General features: G+C 41.8%; 1 protein-coding gene across 4 annotated transcripts in view; it reads left to right on the top strand.

The window, feature by feature from the left end:
* Nucleotides 1–16,357, top strand: part of LOC100651955 — a 303,182-nt gene that overhangs the window by 166,545 nt on the left and 120,280 nt on the right. For all 4 annotated transcript variants that reach the window (XM_048407710.1, XM_048407711.1, XM_048407709.1 and 1 more), the window contains exon 6: nt 14,115–14,204. In XM_048407710.1, the coding sequence (XP_048263667.1) occupies nt 14,115–14,204 (90 nt within the window). The remainder of the gene's footprint in view (nt 1–14,114; nt 14,205–16,357) is intronic.

Raw genomic sequence — 16,357 nt, 5'->3', positions numbered from 1 at the left:
TTTTATCTTGCAAAAAGAAACACAAAGAAGAAGAATGATAAATACTCGAAACATAAAGTTGATGATACGAATTACGATCTTAATATCCCATTCAATTTTGAGTGTACGAAACCTAAATTGCATATGTCATTCCACGTCTCCTTCTGCGCGTCAAAGTTTCCGCGCATATCTCCATCGACTTTATCGTCCTACGACAGTTCCCTAGCGTACAAAGTATCGGATTCGCGTTTCGCGAAAAGTTCACGGCGCCCACGAGTCGAGTATCGCGACAACTTTATACAGACCCGTTCTTATGATTTATCGAGGCCCTCGATGAACTTGAAATTCTGTCGGAAGCGGCGCGTGGGCGGCGTTCGGCTGTAAAGTGGCTACTTCACGTCACGCCGGCCATTGAAGAGCTTCCACATTGGCTCGATTCTCACTAGCAATTTACGAGAAAAAATATGACGTCGAGGACGCGAGACGTTTCTCGATTGTCCTGCTCGAGAAAATCTTCGCTCGAAGTTTATCGTTTGGATTCCGAGCGAGCAATGGCGGATGAGCCAGCGTTTCTCTTTGGGCTCGAAGATAAACACGTATCAGCAATACGAAACACGTCACAAGGCGTCGCGCTCGAGTTTCGAGAATTCGCCTCTGATTACAGATTCTCTAATGGCACGAGCGACTGCAAAATCTCGAAGTATGTTACGCGAAACAATCTCCACATCGCATCGATTCCAGTCCTAACGAACGAGATTAATTTCCTTGCCTCGAGGAATGGACATTAGTTATTATGTATGGTTGCTCGTATCTTTCGATTCGATGTCGAGACTCGCGAGGTTTATTTAAAGCAATGACGCAAGAATAATACTTGAACTTGCATCTCGCTGTCAGGGAACGAATGTATATGCTTTTATTCTTGACACTTGTAACCTTTTGCGGTTCAAGTTGTCCTTTAAGTTAGAATACTTGACATCGAATGAATGGTGAATCCTGGGCTATTATGCGCCGCTTCTAGGACAAGTTTCATTCGTACAATAATATTTCTGATCTCATCTACTTACGTATATCCTTCTTAGAAGAAGACCACAGGAGAAAACGTAATAAGTCTTTCGTCTTTTATAATGAAATATTTCTATGATTTAATATAGGACCGTGTATCGATTCAATAATCGATTTAATAGTCCCAATAATCTTCAATAGGTAATTGAATTTAATCCAAACCAACTATCAATAGAGAATTATAACTTCGTTGCTACCACAACTCCTAAGCTCCTTCCACGTCTCATAAACTCCCATAAACCCAATCAACGATCTACAGAAACCCAACCTCACCAACAAAGGATGAGCATTCCATCGGACCATTCCATCGAACTTGCAAATTGTCAGCCAATCTTTCGTCGAGGAAATAAAAGACGTACCCGAATGGATCTTCTCGTGAAGTTTCATGACTCGGCCGATCTCTTTTCGTATGTCCTCCCACGCATCGCGTCTCGCGTCTTCCGGTGTCCTTTGGTACCGCCGCCGACAGGTTTGCAGAGCGCCGAATTCTGTGCGCCACCCACCAGTACCGTTTGCCATTAGCGGTGTGTTTGCGCCGCGCTAACGCTGACTTATGGTATTTGTCTCCTCTCGTACAACGAGGTTACGTAACACAGCTGACTCGCGTAGGTGAACGGGAATCGAGCGAGGTTTCTACCTTTAATTCCTTCGCGCCGCAGCCCGGGACGATGAAAGGGATTCCTGGCATCGCTTGGATTCGGACGTAATTGTTCGCGAAGCATTTTAGTTGAAATGTTGTTTTATTGCGATTGATCAATAGTAATCCTGTTGGCTAGGGTACATTGCTCTTTAGGTAGTAGATATAATTACAATTTAGGTAATCCGTAATCTGTATTCGTAACTTAGGTATTGCGTATAATGAGGCTTTGAGAAAGTTGATAAAATCAGTCGATTTTAGTGGTCTTGGATTCGGTGAAATTTTTCCATTGTTGCACTTCTTCGAGTTCAAATAAATACAGTAGCGTGCTTTTCGAACGTCCGCGTGATACTGAATCGCGACGATAATCACCGGACGTTCTATCTACTCATGGCGGAGCTTTAAAATTTCTGTTAATAACGTGCTAATTTCTCCAGTTTGTCTTTCCCACTAATGTCGCCTTTTAATCAGTCAGATTCAGGATCATACACAATATAAATTACAAAAATGCATTTTCCTACAATTCACGTCACAGTACATCCAGAACACAATCCAAATGAGTGGCCAAAAATGGCCGCGCAGAGCGTCGAAGAGGAATGTCTTTTAAAGCCGGGACATCACGACACGGAAACCGGTCCCGAGCCGTTCGAATGTCAGTCGCACTGTCATCGTGGAAGAAGCTGTGACGCGGTTTGTCCATCTAACGCCATAAGATTGGACATGACTTCGCGCTGGCCGTCGCGTTTCATTAGTGCGCGGCCCATTGTGCCGTACGGCTTCTCTTGCATTCGCGATCGCCGCGGTTCACTCGTTCGCGCGCGATTCGTCCTCGCTTAAAGACGTAAATGTTCAAGAGCGAACAAACCGCCCACGATTCATCACGAAATCTCGAAACTTGCTGGTCTTCCGGTTACTGCAAGCTTAGGACCTTAGGATCTTAGTCTCCTTTCAATGAAAATTCGGAGGTACATTGGCTCGCGAAATTACACATGTATCATATTTAATATAAAGTTAGTAAACAGCATGAATATCCAGGTATTAAATATGAATCCAATGTATGTTAAGACCTATTGATATAATGGATAACGAATAATTGGCTGGTTAAGTACTTTTGTGATCTCTCCAGAATATACTTGTGCTACATATGTACCTTGTAACTTTTATTCTCAAAGTATAATAATAATATAATAATATATTCACAAAAGACTCCAAAAGCATCGAAATACTTTCCCGAGCTATTGTACACATTGTACACGTACACAGCTGGCGGTTCGATCGAATTAAAGTGTTTCGATGTAGGAGGCCGTGTAGCGCGCGCGGTCTGATTGAACGTTTGCCTCCACCGGCTGACTATACTTAGTAGCTCATTGATCGTCTCTATGGCGGTCCTCAATCATATCTGTTTAAGCGGGGAATCAAGCGGCTACCACAACGGAGGCTGTTCACCTCTGTCCGCCCGCTCTCTACGCGGTACATAATGGACCGTGTTAAACGCCACGATAAAATAGTGTCTGCGTTTCATGGTTCGCCGATCGAGTGCCGCTTTCGGCCGCGGACGCACCTTTCTTTCTTTCTCGAAGCTCCTTTAGACGAAGAGGTTTCATTCTGTTTGCATGTTCGATCGATAGATAATTTACTTGTTTCAACCATTGAAGCGATAGAACTTGATAATTGCTGCTTTCTCGTGGTAATCGTGCACATTAATGGGAGTTGGTATTATTCATCGATCGGTTGATAGCAGCCTGTGTTGTACGATGGAGTTATAATTGCAGGTGTTTCTCGATATCTACGTTTACGTTAATTCTCTGATGTTACACCTGTATATTTACTGTAACTATGGAGATAGGTAAATGTAGCGTTCAATTTTGCTACAGCAATTTTTCAATTTTCGACTCAGTCGTTTCTGTAAATTACCGTTAAGAAGAATTCTTACTTTTGAAAGAAATATGGAAGAATCGTTGTTAGTATCCTGTACATGTACAATACATACATACGTACATACATGCAAGTTTTCTATGGTAAGTGTTCAAATATCTTCGTGAGCCACTGTATGCATAGTAGCCGTCCACCATTCACAGAAGCTCTCGGGCTTCATGGTTCGCTAAACGGCACACGGCGTCGAGGTGGAGGACGTTGTTCCCCTTGTTCGGTTACTGGCAAACACAAGACAGGCGTTCCTTCCCCTTTCCATAGAGAAACGCAGCGACGATGACATAGCGATACAACGTCTTGCATTGGCAGCCTTATCTCTCCGCAGGACCAAACGATACATCGAGACAAGACTGCGTTCTATCGCGCAATTCCACGTCGATGAGCGATCGAATAGTGTCCGTAGTCACGTTACGATCATCGTTTTTTGTTTCTATGCTTGATGGAAAGCCACCTTTCGGTACGATGGGAAGAATAATGGCTCCAGCGGGAAACATCGCGGGTACAGGTAGTAAACACACGGCATAGACACTGTGATTTCTTAATCGGCGCTGCTGACGCAGGGGAAATCGATTGCGCAGTTCCTGCTGGAGTTCTTGTACGAAGAAACAAAAATGTTGTCCCCTGAAATAGAAGGGAGATTAAAATGAAATAAAAATTCGAAAAACCTATGAATGTTACATAATTGGAAAATGTTATTACATTTTCTAGTACAGTATCCCAGGGTTAAATATAGTACTTAAATCTACGTAACTATCCAACCACCTAACAATACGGTAGACTCACGTTACGCGACTCATACGTACAAAGAAATATTCTTGATTACCGATACTGTCATCCTATAACATGCAAATATACGCATCCATCGCTCCACGCCCAATATCGACAAAAAACAAGGCGGATCAAATATCATGTCCGGAGGAATTGCAATTTACACGAGCCTGTCTGTCCACTCAGGATTCATTCATCGTTGCGACTGTTTGAAAACGAGTCCTCGAAATGGCCAGTAACTCGATCGAGCCAAAGGGTTTCTCTCCTAATTGGAGGAAGCTCGTAATGGTCTTCCGCCCCGTTGTTCTACGCGCGTATCGTCCTATGGGATTCGCGGTCGCTGGCAAATAAACTCATAAAGTAATGGCCCGTGTAATTCGAGGGTATTTATTCGCTTGGTTGAGAGTCGGGACTCGACAACGGTTTTCGTTCCAACGGGACGAATTTTGCGCTTATCTCGCGTTTCGATCGGTCATCGTAGGTTGGCCAACGGTCGCGAAACAAACCGTGGAACGACGTCGTTCTATAGAGATGCGCTTTTGTCCTTAATGCGCCCGGATACTTAATACGCCTGCACGGACCGAGCAAATAGCGTGCGGAATCAAGCCATCTAACTCAATTGTTGGAAGCGAGGGAATCAAAAGCCTGAATTAATCCAATTGTCTTGCTGATGGATAATTCAATTGCCTTAGGAAATGAAAAATCAATAGAGGCTGCTGTCGATTACTCGCTACGCACTTTATGCGGTGCATTGTGAGCTCTAGCGTTTCTATTGGATTACACACTTCGTTTACGCGTGTGGAAGGAATGTACGGTAGCTTGTTATACGCTGTGCAGTTGAAATACGATTAGGATGTACATTCGAGAAATTGCGTGTAGTATAAAAACGCGGAAAAAAACTTGAATTATTTATATTATTAGTATCGTAATATTTTGTACTTCGTAAGAATCGTGTAAGGAACTAGTCTTTAAGTACTTTTCAAGCAATGTTATTCGTTCGTGGCTTTTTCTGGTTTGCAAATATTTTAACAATATCGTAGTAGATAGCGTGCGGCAATTTAAAACGAGTCAAAAGGAGAAAAAACTCTTCGTCAAAATTTCCGCATCGAATTCCATTAACACACGTCGTACTGTTATCTTCAAATACCCAACCTAGAATTCACGATTCTGCAACACGATTCATCATTGTGCTAACGGGTACTGTCATACCTAACCGTGTATCAGAATTTCTAGAGCAGTGTATCGTTCGACAGTCACGTTAACGTGCACTTCCTTGAACCTGACCGATTTATCCGTCCACAATCCTCGCCGATCGCCATTATCTGCCTTCGTTTCCCATTCGAAGTTACTGAAATCTGGTGCGACTGGATGCTGGCGGAAGTGGTTACGCTCACAAATGGAAACTGGAAATGATCTTTCAGAAGAAGGTACCGTGCTCTGGCTTCCAGGTTCTCGGCAGCTCACGCGTGACTCTACGTTCCTTGAATACCGAACGACCTGGCTACGTACGACGTGCCCGCGTAATTGCCGAATCGTTTCGCGTGCAAATTCTATTTGCGGGCTGAAATCGGCCGTAACGAAGCCTGCCGGCCCGGAATAAACGCTCGTGACGCGAATCGTTGGTCTCGCGTGTGGAGAACTTCGTGTTTCGCCACGACTGAGGTCACTGGTCTGTTAGAATGCGCTGTAACGTGACGTGGATGGATATTACATCGCCGATAGACCCGGATTATGGGGGGAAAAAAAGGAGACGGTAGTTTGAGTTGAGTGGAGTGTAATGATATAGGGTACTGGGTGTTGATCGAATGCCCTGTGTTTGGTATTTCGTTTCTTCAATTTGCATCTGATATGTGGATGTTTCTTGTTGCACGGGTTCTTCCATCTCTGTCCTAGTGAATCTCTTTCTCTTTGAGCATTTAAATTTGTTTTCTTCTCGTGTTTCCTCGTGTTCCTTTATATGTCGGTACTAGGATCTTTTAGTGGATTTTGGTATCAAGTTTCATACTTTAAAAAATTTCTATATCATCAATCGAATACGTTGCTAAATATATGAATTGAGATTAATAATACGCATTGGATTACCATGCATTCTTCGCAGCCGACATGTAATTACGCTTTTAAATTTAAGCACTCATAAAATATGCAAATAGCTTTAAATATTAAAATAACGATTATCTTACATGACATGTACAAAATGCACGAAAGTAAAAATGTGTTGCATAACTCGATACTTTCTTAAATTGGTTGAGATATGGCTTATTACATTTTTCACTCGTGGCCTTCAGGTATCTGAGCTTCATTCATAACTTCCATAAAATATCTGTCAGCGCTATATTTCATTTGAAACTACACGTTATTAATATAAATATCAGAAACCTATCTAAACCCATATATTATGTCCGCGTTAAATGATTGCAACGCGTGGTTAAGAGGAACAAGTAGATCGGTGGGCAACGTGTTAAGTATCGGAACCGCATATCTCTGTAGACCTGCAGCCGAGAGAAGTCGTTCTTTAAAGGGAGCGAGGCCACGAAGAGGAATATGAATCGCGAATGGAAGCGTTTAAGTTGCAAACGATGCGATGGGTCGTAAAGAGAGCAGATCCAATCAACCTTCGGTTACGAGTCAATCGTAGCGATCATCTTATGCTAATGAGCGCAGTTTCGTAGAAACGTAAGCGCGCCAGTCAATTTCGCGTATACTTACCAACTTACCGCGTTAACGATTGAAATTCGTTCACTAAACTGCGATACGTTAACCTATATTCTCAGTTTTCTTCAATTTATCAGGAATAGAAACTTGAGAAGGAAATCGACGTAACGAGGACGAAATTGCTCAGGATTTCACATGTTTAACCATTCGTTTGCGTAGCTTTCTGGTTTATTTTACGACGAAGCAATTGAATTAATTGAAAGGAAACAATTTCACGTTTAAAGTATACCTTGTTAAATAGTTTCGTCGTTTTATAGCGCATTGAGTACTCAAAAGTGTAAAATAGCAGCCGATACGACAGTTGGTGAAAAATGTGCAAATAGTTTGTACGCATTACCTATAAGACTACATTGTAAATAAGATAACGAAATAAAACTGGCACGGTAGTATCGATAGTGGACGTAATGCTCGAGAGCAACAATTTCTGCTCTAGTTGTGGAAAACGTCCACTTTACCGACGTTCACTTTGCCAACGTACCCAGATTTTTCATCGTCGTCGTTAGGCTCTCTCTCGCGCGCATTTGCACGAAACAAGTTATTTGCGGTAATGTTATATCGGGAAAGCAGCGCGGCTTAAGTGGCCGTTTCTCGCCGCCACGTTTCGCGTTTAATCGACGCAAATTATTCCGCGGCACGGCCGGCCCGTAAAGCGGCGCGGCGGAATCTCAAAAATCTCCTTCGCAAATATTCACCGTGGTCGAACGCGTTGCGTGCTGTTCTCTTTGGGAAAACCATCGGTTAGTTTCATTTCAATCGTCGGTGTCTTTTTCAGGAAATTTTCTATGATATATTGCTTTCTTGTTCATCCGATGAAAGTTACCCACCGTAGCCTTAGAGTTCAGAGAAACTGCTGTACTTACGGTACATCAATTTTCTTTATTTTCACGTTATATGTCTACGATGTTCATGACACAAAAAACACTTCAACAATCCGAAAAAATCATATTCGATTTTAAATTAATTTTGTAATTCCAATTGAAACATTCCGAGCATTCGATCGGCGCTTGTAAAACTGTAAATTCCGAACGAGAGAAAAAGGGAACTGGATGGCTACAATCCGAAATTAACGCAACCTTTCAATCGATCCGCTCTTTCAGCCGATCCATTGTCATCGAATCAAGGCGTACGAAATTGCGGACCGAACCCGTTCACCGCGAACAACAGTCACGCGTGATTAATACGTAACGACTACAAATGACTGCAACGAAACGGGACGCACCTCGGATCGACGGGTTGAAGAACGACACCCGTGAAAAACCGGTTCCAGGTTTGATGCATTAACGTGCATTAACCTAAATTCGACTGGTGGCCACGGCACGCGGAACGAAGTCGTTTCGTTCCTCCGACCAATCTTGGCCCTGATTGACCCGACGCTGAGGCGAACCGGTAGCTCGACGGACAAAGTGCCGTGAAATGAAGCGATTAGGTCCACCTGATCGTTACGCTCCGTCTGTAAAAACCAAAGAATCCCCGTCGTTGCCATACCTCTTTCGTCCTCGTTGTCAGCGTATTTCCCTGCCAACACGTTCACTGTTATTTCCAACGCTTGCTACATGTTTATGGGACAGCGGTAAAAAGTATGGTTACAATTAGAGCGAAGAATCAATTCTGTACGACTTGTTGGTGAAGTCGTAGCAAGATTCGAGCATGCTGTCGTTAAAGGTTAAGTGGAACCTTGATTATTGGACAGAAATTTTAATTGTTGTTTGATTAGTTGAATTTTCGCTATTTGTGAATGTCTTTTAACGTGAGATTAGTGGAATAAGTAATGAAGAAAATTGGGAACTTCTATTCTGCGTAATTCTGGAGAAGGTTAGGCACCGTGTAAATTGTGCAATTTTTTTCTTTGTACCCTTGAATGTTTTCGATTATTATTTTGTCTTTATTCAATATAAAAATATGCTAAAATTTATATATTCCATAATATACCTAATGACCAGTATGACTAGTATACGTAGACGTTTATGTCAATTTATCGCTATATGGTTTCTCCATAATTGGGCAATACATAGTATATGAATAATTATTTATCTCTTTATGGAATTTTCCATAAACTTTAGCGAGATTGAAAAGAGAAATTAAAGAAAGGAGCAGAAACTACGATTTCGACAGATTTCTGAATTCGTTGTCAGTGATCATCTTTGATTGAAATACTTTTTAAATATTCTATATATGACTGTCATCATCGTCTTCTCAATCAACTGATTTTTGAGAACAGACGAATTCAGCTGTTCTTCGCGTTTCAAGAAGCACGACACCGCAGCACGAAGTCGATAAAGGCTTCCTCCGGAATCAGGCTTCGGTCTCGTTTCTATGAACAGAGCAGCAGCAGCAGCTGCATCCGCGACACCGTGTGCAGCAGCATCCGATTGCGTATCAGCGACCTCGATCGTCCCCCGTGCATTCCCCTTTCCCTCCCTTGTCCTCCCCCACCCTTCCATTCAGATCATTATGTCAATGATCCCAGCCAGATCCAGGAGGAGGAAGCACGGCTACGCGAAGCTCATCCGCATGCATCGAGCCTGAACTTCCTGATTCCCTTCGTCACGATGGCTAATTCGCCCCATGTTGAGAAACGATTTTTACTATCGTTGCTAAACTAATTCTATAGCCGTATATAATATTAGCCTTAAACAGGTAATGACAAATTCAGTTTCTATTTCCTGACGTAGATACAGAGAGGATAAGAAAAGTTTTCAAATATCTAAGATTAGAATAGCTTTGCGAATTAGCTAGCTTTGCGAATGTTTGAAGATTATTTAAGTTGGAATACCAAAAGTGACAATAAAATTCTTTTAAGAACGAGACTGTAAAAACTACTTTCCTTGAGAGACAATTCATTTAAAACGTTTATATCTGGAATATTTGGAAATTAGAGTATCGGAATTGTGAGGTAATAGTAATAATCCCTTCGGGATACGAAGAATGCAGGAGAATACAGAAGCAATTTTTGGAAAATATTTAAGTCTGGAATATTCGAAATATATTAAATTACAATCCCAGAATATTAGATATAGAAAAATTGATCAATAGTCCAGTTCTTAGAACAATTGACTGATCCTGGTGGAAAATCAAACTCGGAGGACCGGTTCACCATAAAATATCATCTTAAAATAGACAGTATCGCGTGTTACAGGCCTGTTTCTCCGCAAGAAACCTCCCTTGAAACCGTTCTGTACTACGGGCAGCGAAGCTGGCGTCGTAAGCAAGCGCATCAGCTGTTTCCTTTGCGTGACGTCGCGCAATTGGCACAGCTTGTACGATCATTCGGAAAACCGAACGATCGTTGACCCACGCGATGCCAGGTTTCTCAGATCTGCCTTCTGCGTGCGTGTGTGCATTGGAAATTAGAAATCTTGACGTTGACTGCCAAGCGGACACCGTGAATCCGCTCGACTCGAGCGCACTTTGCATATGTCCATAACGAGTACTCGCTGTGGATGGTAATTAGATTAGTAGCAACTAATAGCTCGATAACTTGGTACCAAGTGTATACGAACGAAGATTAAAATCGGGTGTAGGCGTGCAAATTGTCGTTAGAAATCGTCAATTATTGTAAGAAGTTTTGAAAAATTGTAGCGATGATGTTAGAATATGATAATTACTTATGTCATCTTTTGCGATATGTAAATTTATGGATGTCATTTGCTTCTTGACAATTGAACATTAATCGTATACTTATGCAATGAAATTAAGGAATTAACAAGCGAAGTTGATCTTCTTTGACTTCCGAGGCACTCAAAATGTACGTAGAATTGTACATGTATTAACGTGGAGGGTTACAAGATTTTATTCTAATTAACGACATTTCGTAACAGAAGCAGCACAAATTAAGACTTTGAATTAGTGTTTTTCTTTGTATCTTAATGGTCTACCATCTATTAGACACTCTTCGCGGAAGTTTTCTTATGTAAGTACAATCAAAGACCCTCCGCATCTTCTCGACAATCGTTCGCTCAACACTTTTAACTACAATCATTATGAAACTCTCCAATTGCAAATTGCAAACACGTCTTAATGCGATTTCAAAGTGAGAAACAGTGATGTTCGTTTGTTCAAACGAGCAACGGACGATCGGTGTCTCGGAATAAATTAAGACGTTGAGGCAGCCACTAATCAACGACATGTCGGATCGACGTGAAAGAAATGACGTTCGTATCGCGTTCAACAGTCTCGATCATCGAAATCGTGTGCACCTGGTTTTCTCGCCCTTTCTCTTTACTCGGGCTTGTTTTCTATTTCACTTTCATCCTCGATCGTCTTACGAGCTTGCCAATTTTTCCATCGTTTCGCGACTTTCAGTTTTACGATCTTGATCGTTTCACGCTGCTTCTGCGTTACTTTAAGGCTGAGCGAAAGGATTCATCGACATGTTTTTGATATCCGAAGAGTTCCGTAAATTCTACTGATTTTAATTGTCCAATTTAATATTCTTCTGACAATTCAATGGAGATTTGCGTCAATTTATATTCCCATTCTGTTATGTCTTTCTCTTCTTCAAACCTAATTTATTGTAGAAAATTTATATTCCCATTCTGTTATGTCTTTCTCTTCTTCAAACCTAATTTATTGTAGAAAATTTAAAAGTCGAAAAATGTACAAATGAATGGATTTGCGTAAGATCGCAGTAATAATAATTACCATCATCCCCGGATGTTTCTCTACTTTTTCCATTCTTTTTACTTTTATATTTTTCTCTAATCTTTCATTTTTCACCGATCTTTCCGCTCATTCATCAGTCCACTCCCTGATTCTTTCCATAACAAGGGAGATAAACAGGAGAAAAAAGAGCCGATTTCACGAGACAGTTAGTAATAATGATCGACGAGTTCCATGAAAACGACAGTGATAAGTCAGTGATAAAAGAAGCGATTCCTTCACCCCTTATCGTCGATGTTTGCCCTCTTTGTTCACGAGCCCTAGTTCAAGCTCTCCCATAACTATGATGCAGTGGCTTCATTGTCTTGCGAAACTGTACAGCCTCGTTATCGCGCAATTAACGCCTCCGCATAAAGTGTTTGACCGTTGAAATTTGCGTGGTCGTTTCGCAATCGTACGAAACGTGAGATTAAAAGACTCACAGGAAGTGTATAACTGATTTGATATTGAAGAACCTTAGGTCTTGGTTACATCTTTGTTCTCTGCGTCTTTATATCGTGGGATTTGGTAATGTAGCATCGTGGAAAATTTTTCAAAGAAAAAAGCTCTTTAACTTTGTCGACAACTAACTCGTAACATGTAAAATTTGATTCTTCTCGCAACTTGAATTTTTATCGATTAAGCTTATGACTGAGACTAATGAAAAATTTAGTGGAAAGGCTTTTAGAATTTCTGTTTTCGTCCCGTCATGTAAATCAAGATTGCCTACGTATACATATATCCTACATTAATAAAACGTGCAATCAATGTCTCGGTGTCGCAATTTACATCGACGCAAAGACATTAAAAGCAAATACGTAATTACACAGATCCGTATCTCTTCCTAATACCAGAAACATTCAGAAAACACAGAATCCGTATTCAAATATACAGGCAAGGAGTTAACTAAGAAAAAAAATCACATCTAATTTACTCCATAATTTCTCCAGGACTCATCTAAAAATTCTCGAATCGAATATCCGATAGATAACGAAAGATCAGAACCTTCCCCTTCCAAAACGAATTTATCGGCTGCATGATCACGAAAGCACAATAAAATACCAGCATCGAAATTCAATAGTAATTCGCCGGTCCATAAACAATTTCACGATGCTTAAATCATCGACACGATGTTCGTTTGGTTTGGCTGGCGCGGCGCGTTCCTATTCCGCGATTCGAATCTCGCCGCGCGGCGTAGCGGTACTTTCGTAGTGGATTTTTGCAGTGTGATGTTTAGCCGCGGAGCGAGCCACAATAAACCATAAACTGTGGCCGCGGCGCGGTCGTTTTAATTGCCTGCAATTAATTTGTCCACGTCGCGCGATAGAAAGTGCATCCCGACTGGTGGAACGATCGTTCGAAGGTGAAAAGGTACGCGTATCGAGACATTCACCTTCGATCGTTCGATCGCCAGTCGAAGATGACACCTGCAGGTTAAAAGGTGAGATTATCGGAGGCTCGAGGTCAAATTAGCAAGTACTTGCAGTGGAAATTACGCGTAAGTGTGGGACATGTCCTTAAATGGAAGCGTTATTCGTTGCGAAATGGAGAAGTTTGTGCGTGATGTATGGCACTATAAATCTAAGTTTCCGGCATTTGCGTTTGGGATGCTAATAATTTCTGAATTCGGGATCTATGGATTTTGAATCCAAGGGCCTCCTATGGCAATGCATGTTAGAAGTCAGTTTTAGAGGTATTTATCTGATTCTTCAAAACGATTAAATTTGTTTGACGGGGGAAAAAATTTAATAATTAATTAACTTAACGTTCTATCATCGAATACCGACTATTGGATTGGCAACTAAGTGATTGCGGATTTTGTCATTAGGCGGTATTGACAAAATCCGCAATTATTTAGTTGGCAAGTATAACATTTGCGCGAGAGAGAAAGTATTATGTAACAATTAATAATTTAATATTACGTCACTACTTAAATCCCAAGGTGCGAAGCAAAAGTGAAACTGTAGAATCTCCGGTACGACAATTTCCGCCCCTGTCCTCCAATTTGTACGAATTTGTCAGGCAGACAGGCGAAGGTATACGAGCCTGGGCACGCGAAACGAATCGGTGGTGTTCGTACGAGTTTTGCGATAGGTCAGTTGGCATTGGGAGCAGCGCACGGCTGAAACACTTCCTCCGGTTTTTGAATCGGGGTTGAGAAAGTTATTCGATATCCTTTCACGGATGGATCGCGGTCATATTTGTGCAACTGTCACCAGAAGGGACACTTTATGCAAAACCTCCCGTATACGTAGCATTATATCAGATTACCAAAATCTGCTGGTGTACGATTCCGTTCGTCGATTGAGATACAAACGCGAGCCTTGGGAGATCGGATTCGTAAAGGATGCGGGAGTAACGAGATCCCTGTTGTCTCCTGTTTCAGGAACGAAAAAGAGAGTGGACGACGTGGTAGCGCCCAGGACCATTCACGATATACCCGAACATGTTCTCACGTGCGGCCTCACGCTTCCTGGTAAGTCTTACAGATTTACCTTTTTATGATACTCATCGATACGAAAGAGTTATTCTTTCTTTTTCCTCTTTTTTTTTTTTATTAATTCGTCAAATTAATTTCAATATCCTTTGGCTGATAAATAACAAAAAAAAAGGAGAAAAATATATGGGAAGAACCTAATTAGAATTCTTCACAGACACCATTACCGAAAAGTAAATTATAAAACAATTACTATGAAACAACTACTAAAGAATTACATCCTTGTCATTAATGTTCTTAAACACACTACATACATCCCACGTTTGCCCCAAATTACTATCTCGACTCATAAACAAGCATCGCCTCCTGTCTTTCAAATTCTCCATAATTCTAACACAAATTCCTGGCCGACTTGGTCATTAAAATTTTCATTAAGCGAGGCTCGCGACACGCTGTCTTCGCGAGAAGATAACTCGCGTTGACCGCGAAGGAGTATGCGGAAGCCAGGGCACACCCACCGCCACGTGGGCCTGTAAAGCCCGGTTCACACGCCTCCGCATCCTCGGCAACCGTGTCTATTTACGTGCTTGAGGACGCTTCTCTCCGTTGCTTATCGCCGCGTTACCACGTCCTTCCCTTTCTTTTTTCCCCTCTTTTCCTCTTTCTACGGCACGTTCTTCCTTTCTTTGCGCGTCCTGTTTGTCCTTTCCTCGAGGCTCTCTCGCGGAAGTCTAACTGTATTCCCGCGGCGGTACTTTGTCAACGATTAACCGACCAGGGAATAAAGGTGTCCGTGCAGGGTTTCCTGAAAGGACGGCATTGTGTGGCGAAGGAAATATGTGGGTCGGAGCAGAGAGGCCAGATATACGCTGGCTTTTCGAGAGGAAGTTGACTTACTTGGGGTGGGACGCTTCGTTGCGTCGTTTGCGAGGGAAGGATCGTCTTTTTATGAAGAGGGGGTTTTTAAAGAGGATCAGATACGAGGGTGGTGAGTGTTTCATTCTTTCAGGGGGATCTTGACAGGTTCTTTTTTAATTTATGAGGGTAATTCGGATAGAAAAAGAGGAAGAGTGCAGTGTATTTTTCATTTTGTGTAATTCGAGTATCCTCTAACTTCGAAAGTTAGAATATAAGTTAAATATTGGGGCTAACTATAATCTACTAATTGCATGAAATCATCGACGTACGTTCGAAGTAATCACATACGAAAGCGTCCATCCTTTCGTTCACGTTTAAAAATCATTCTCTACTCGTTTATGCGCGCTCTCGATTTCGATACCGTGACTTTCCACGCGTGCAACGATTCCGAACCATTTCATGTGTGCGCATCCATTGCCTTCCTCTTTTGGAACGCATAATTTCCTCGCATTCCAACGTTCCCTCGCTACAACGTTCTCCACAGAGCGTTTCCAATATCTCGTTGTTAAAGAGTAGAGAATCGTAGGAATCGTCTGCTAATGCGACTAATTCGAAAAGAAAACAGCGTAACTGTACTTTCTCGTGATCTTTATTAAACGTCCCGCGGATCGAATCTCTCTTCTCTCAGTTCCATCGTCTTTTATTGAAAATATCACAGCGACGCTTCCTTTTTTTCTTTTTTTTTTTTTCTTTGCTCGAGCATCCGCTTTCTCTTTGTAGATGCCTCTTTCGCCATTTTGTCTCTTCTTTCTACGTAAAAGTGTTTCCTGTTTCTTCTCGGCGAAACCTGTAATTCCGCAACCGATTGTGTCTCCTCGTTCCATGGCCGTTTTCATCGACGCGCGTGTTAAACGGCAAACAAAATGAAAAAGGGACACTCGTCGTCTCAAGACAGAGAGGAAGACAGAGGAGAACACAAAGCGGAAGTCACTGTGGAATTCAATTTTAACGTGAAACGGTTTCTGCGTTCCTTCTGAGAACGAGCCTCGTGTTTCTTCGTACGAGCCGAGAAATTTCATTTGAATTGACCCGAATTGCGAGGGAAGGATCGTTGCATTTGTAAAAAAAAATCCTTCGCTATATTAGTTTTTCAAAGTATATTGTGTGTACAGCATGACGTGACTCATATCGGGAAAACAGTTGTTTGCTAGTTTGTTTTCTGATCGTTGGGAATCCTAGGCCTGTAATCTTCCATCGTTCGCAGGAACGTTTTACCGTGTTATTAATCGGTCTGCGAATGCTGTAGTAAAAACGAAGCTACGTATTCAACCGGT

This window comes from Bombus terrestris, chromosome 7 (assembly GCF_910591885.1).
Source record: "Bombus terrestris chromosome 7, iyBomTerr1.2, whole genome shotgun sequence".
Lineage (NCBI taxonomy): Eukaryota > Metazoa > Arthropoda > Insecta > Hymenoptera > Apidae > Bombus > Bombus terrestris.
This window is presented reverse-complemented; position numbering and strand designations above follow the sequence as displayed.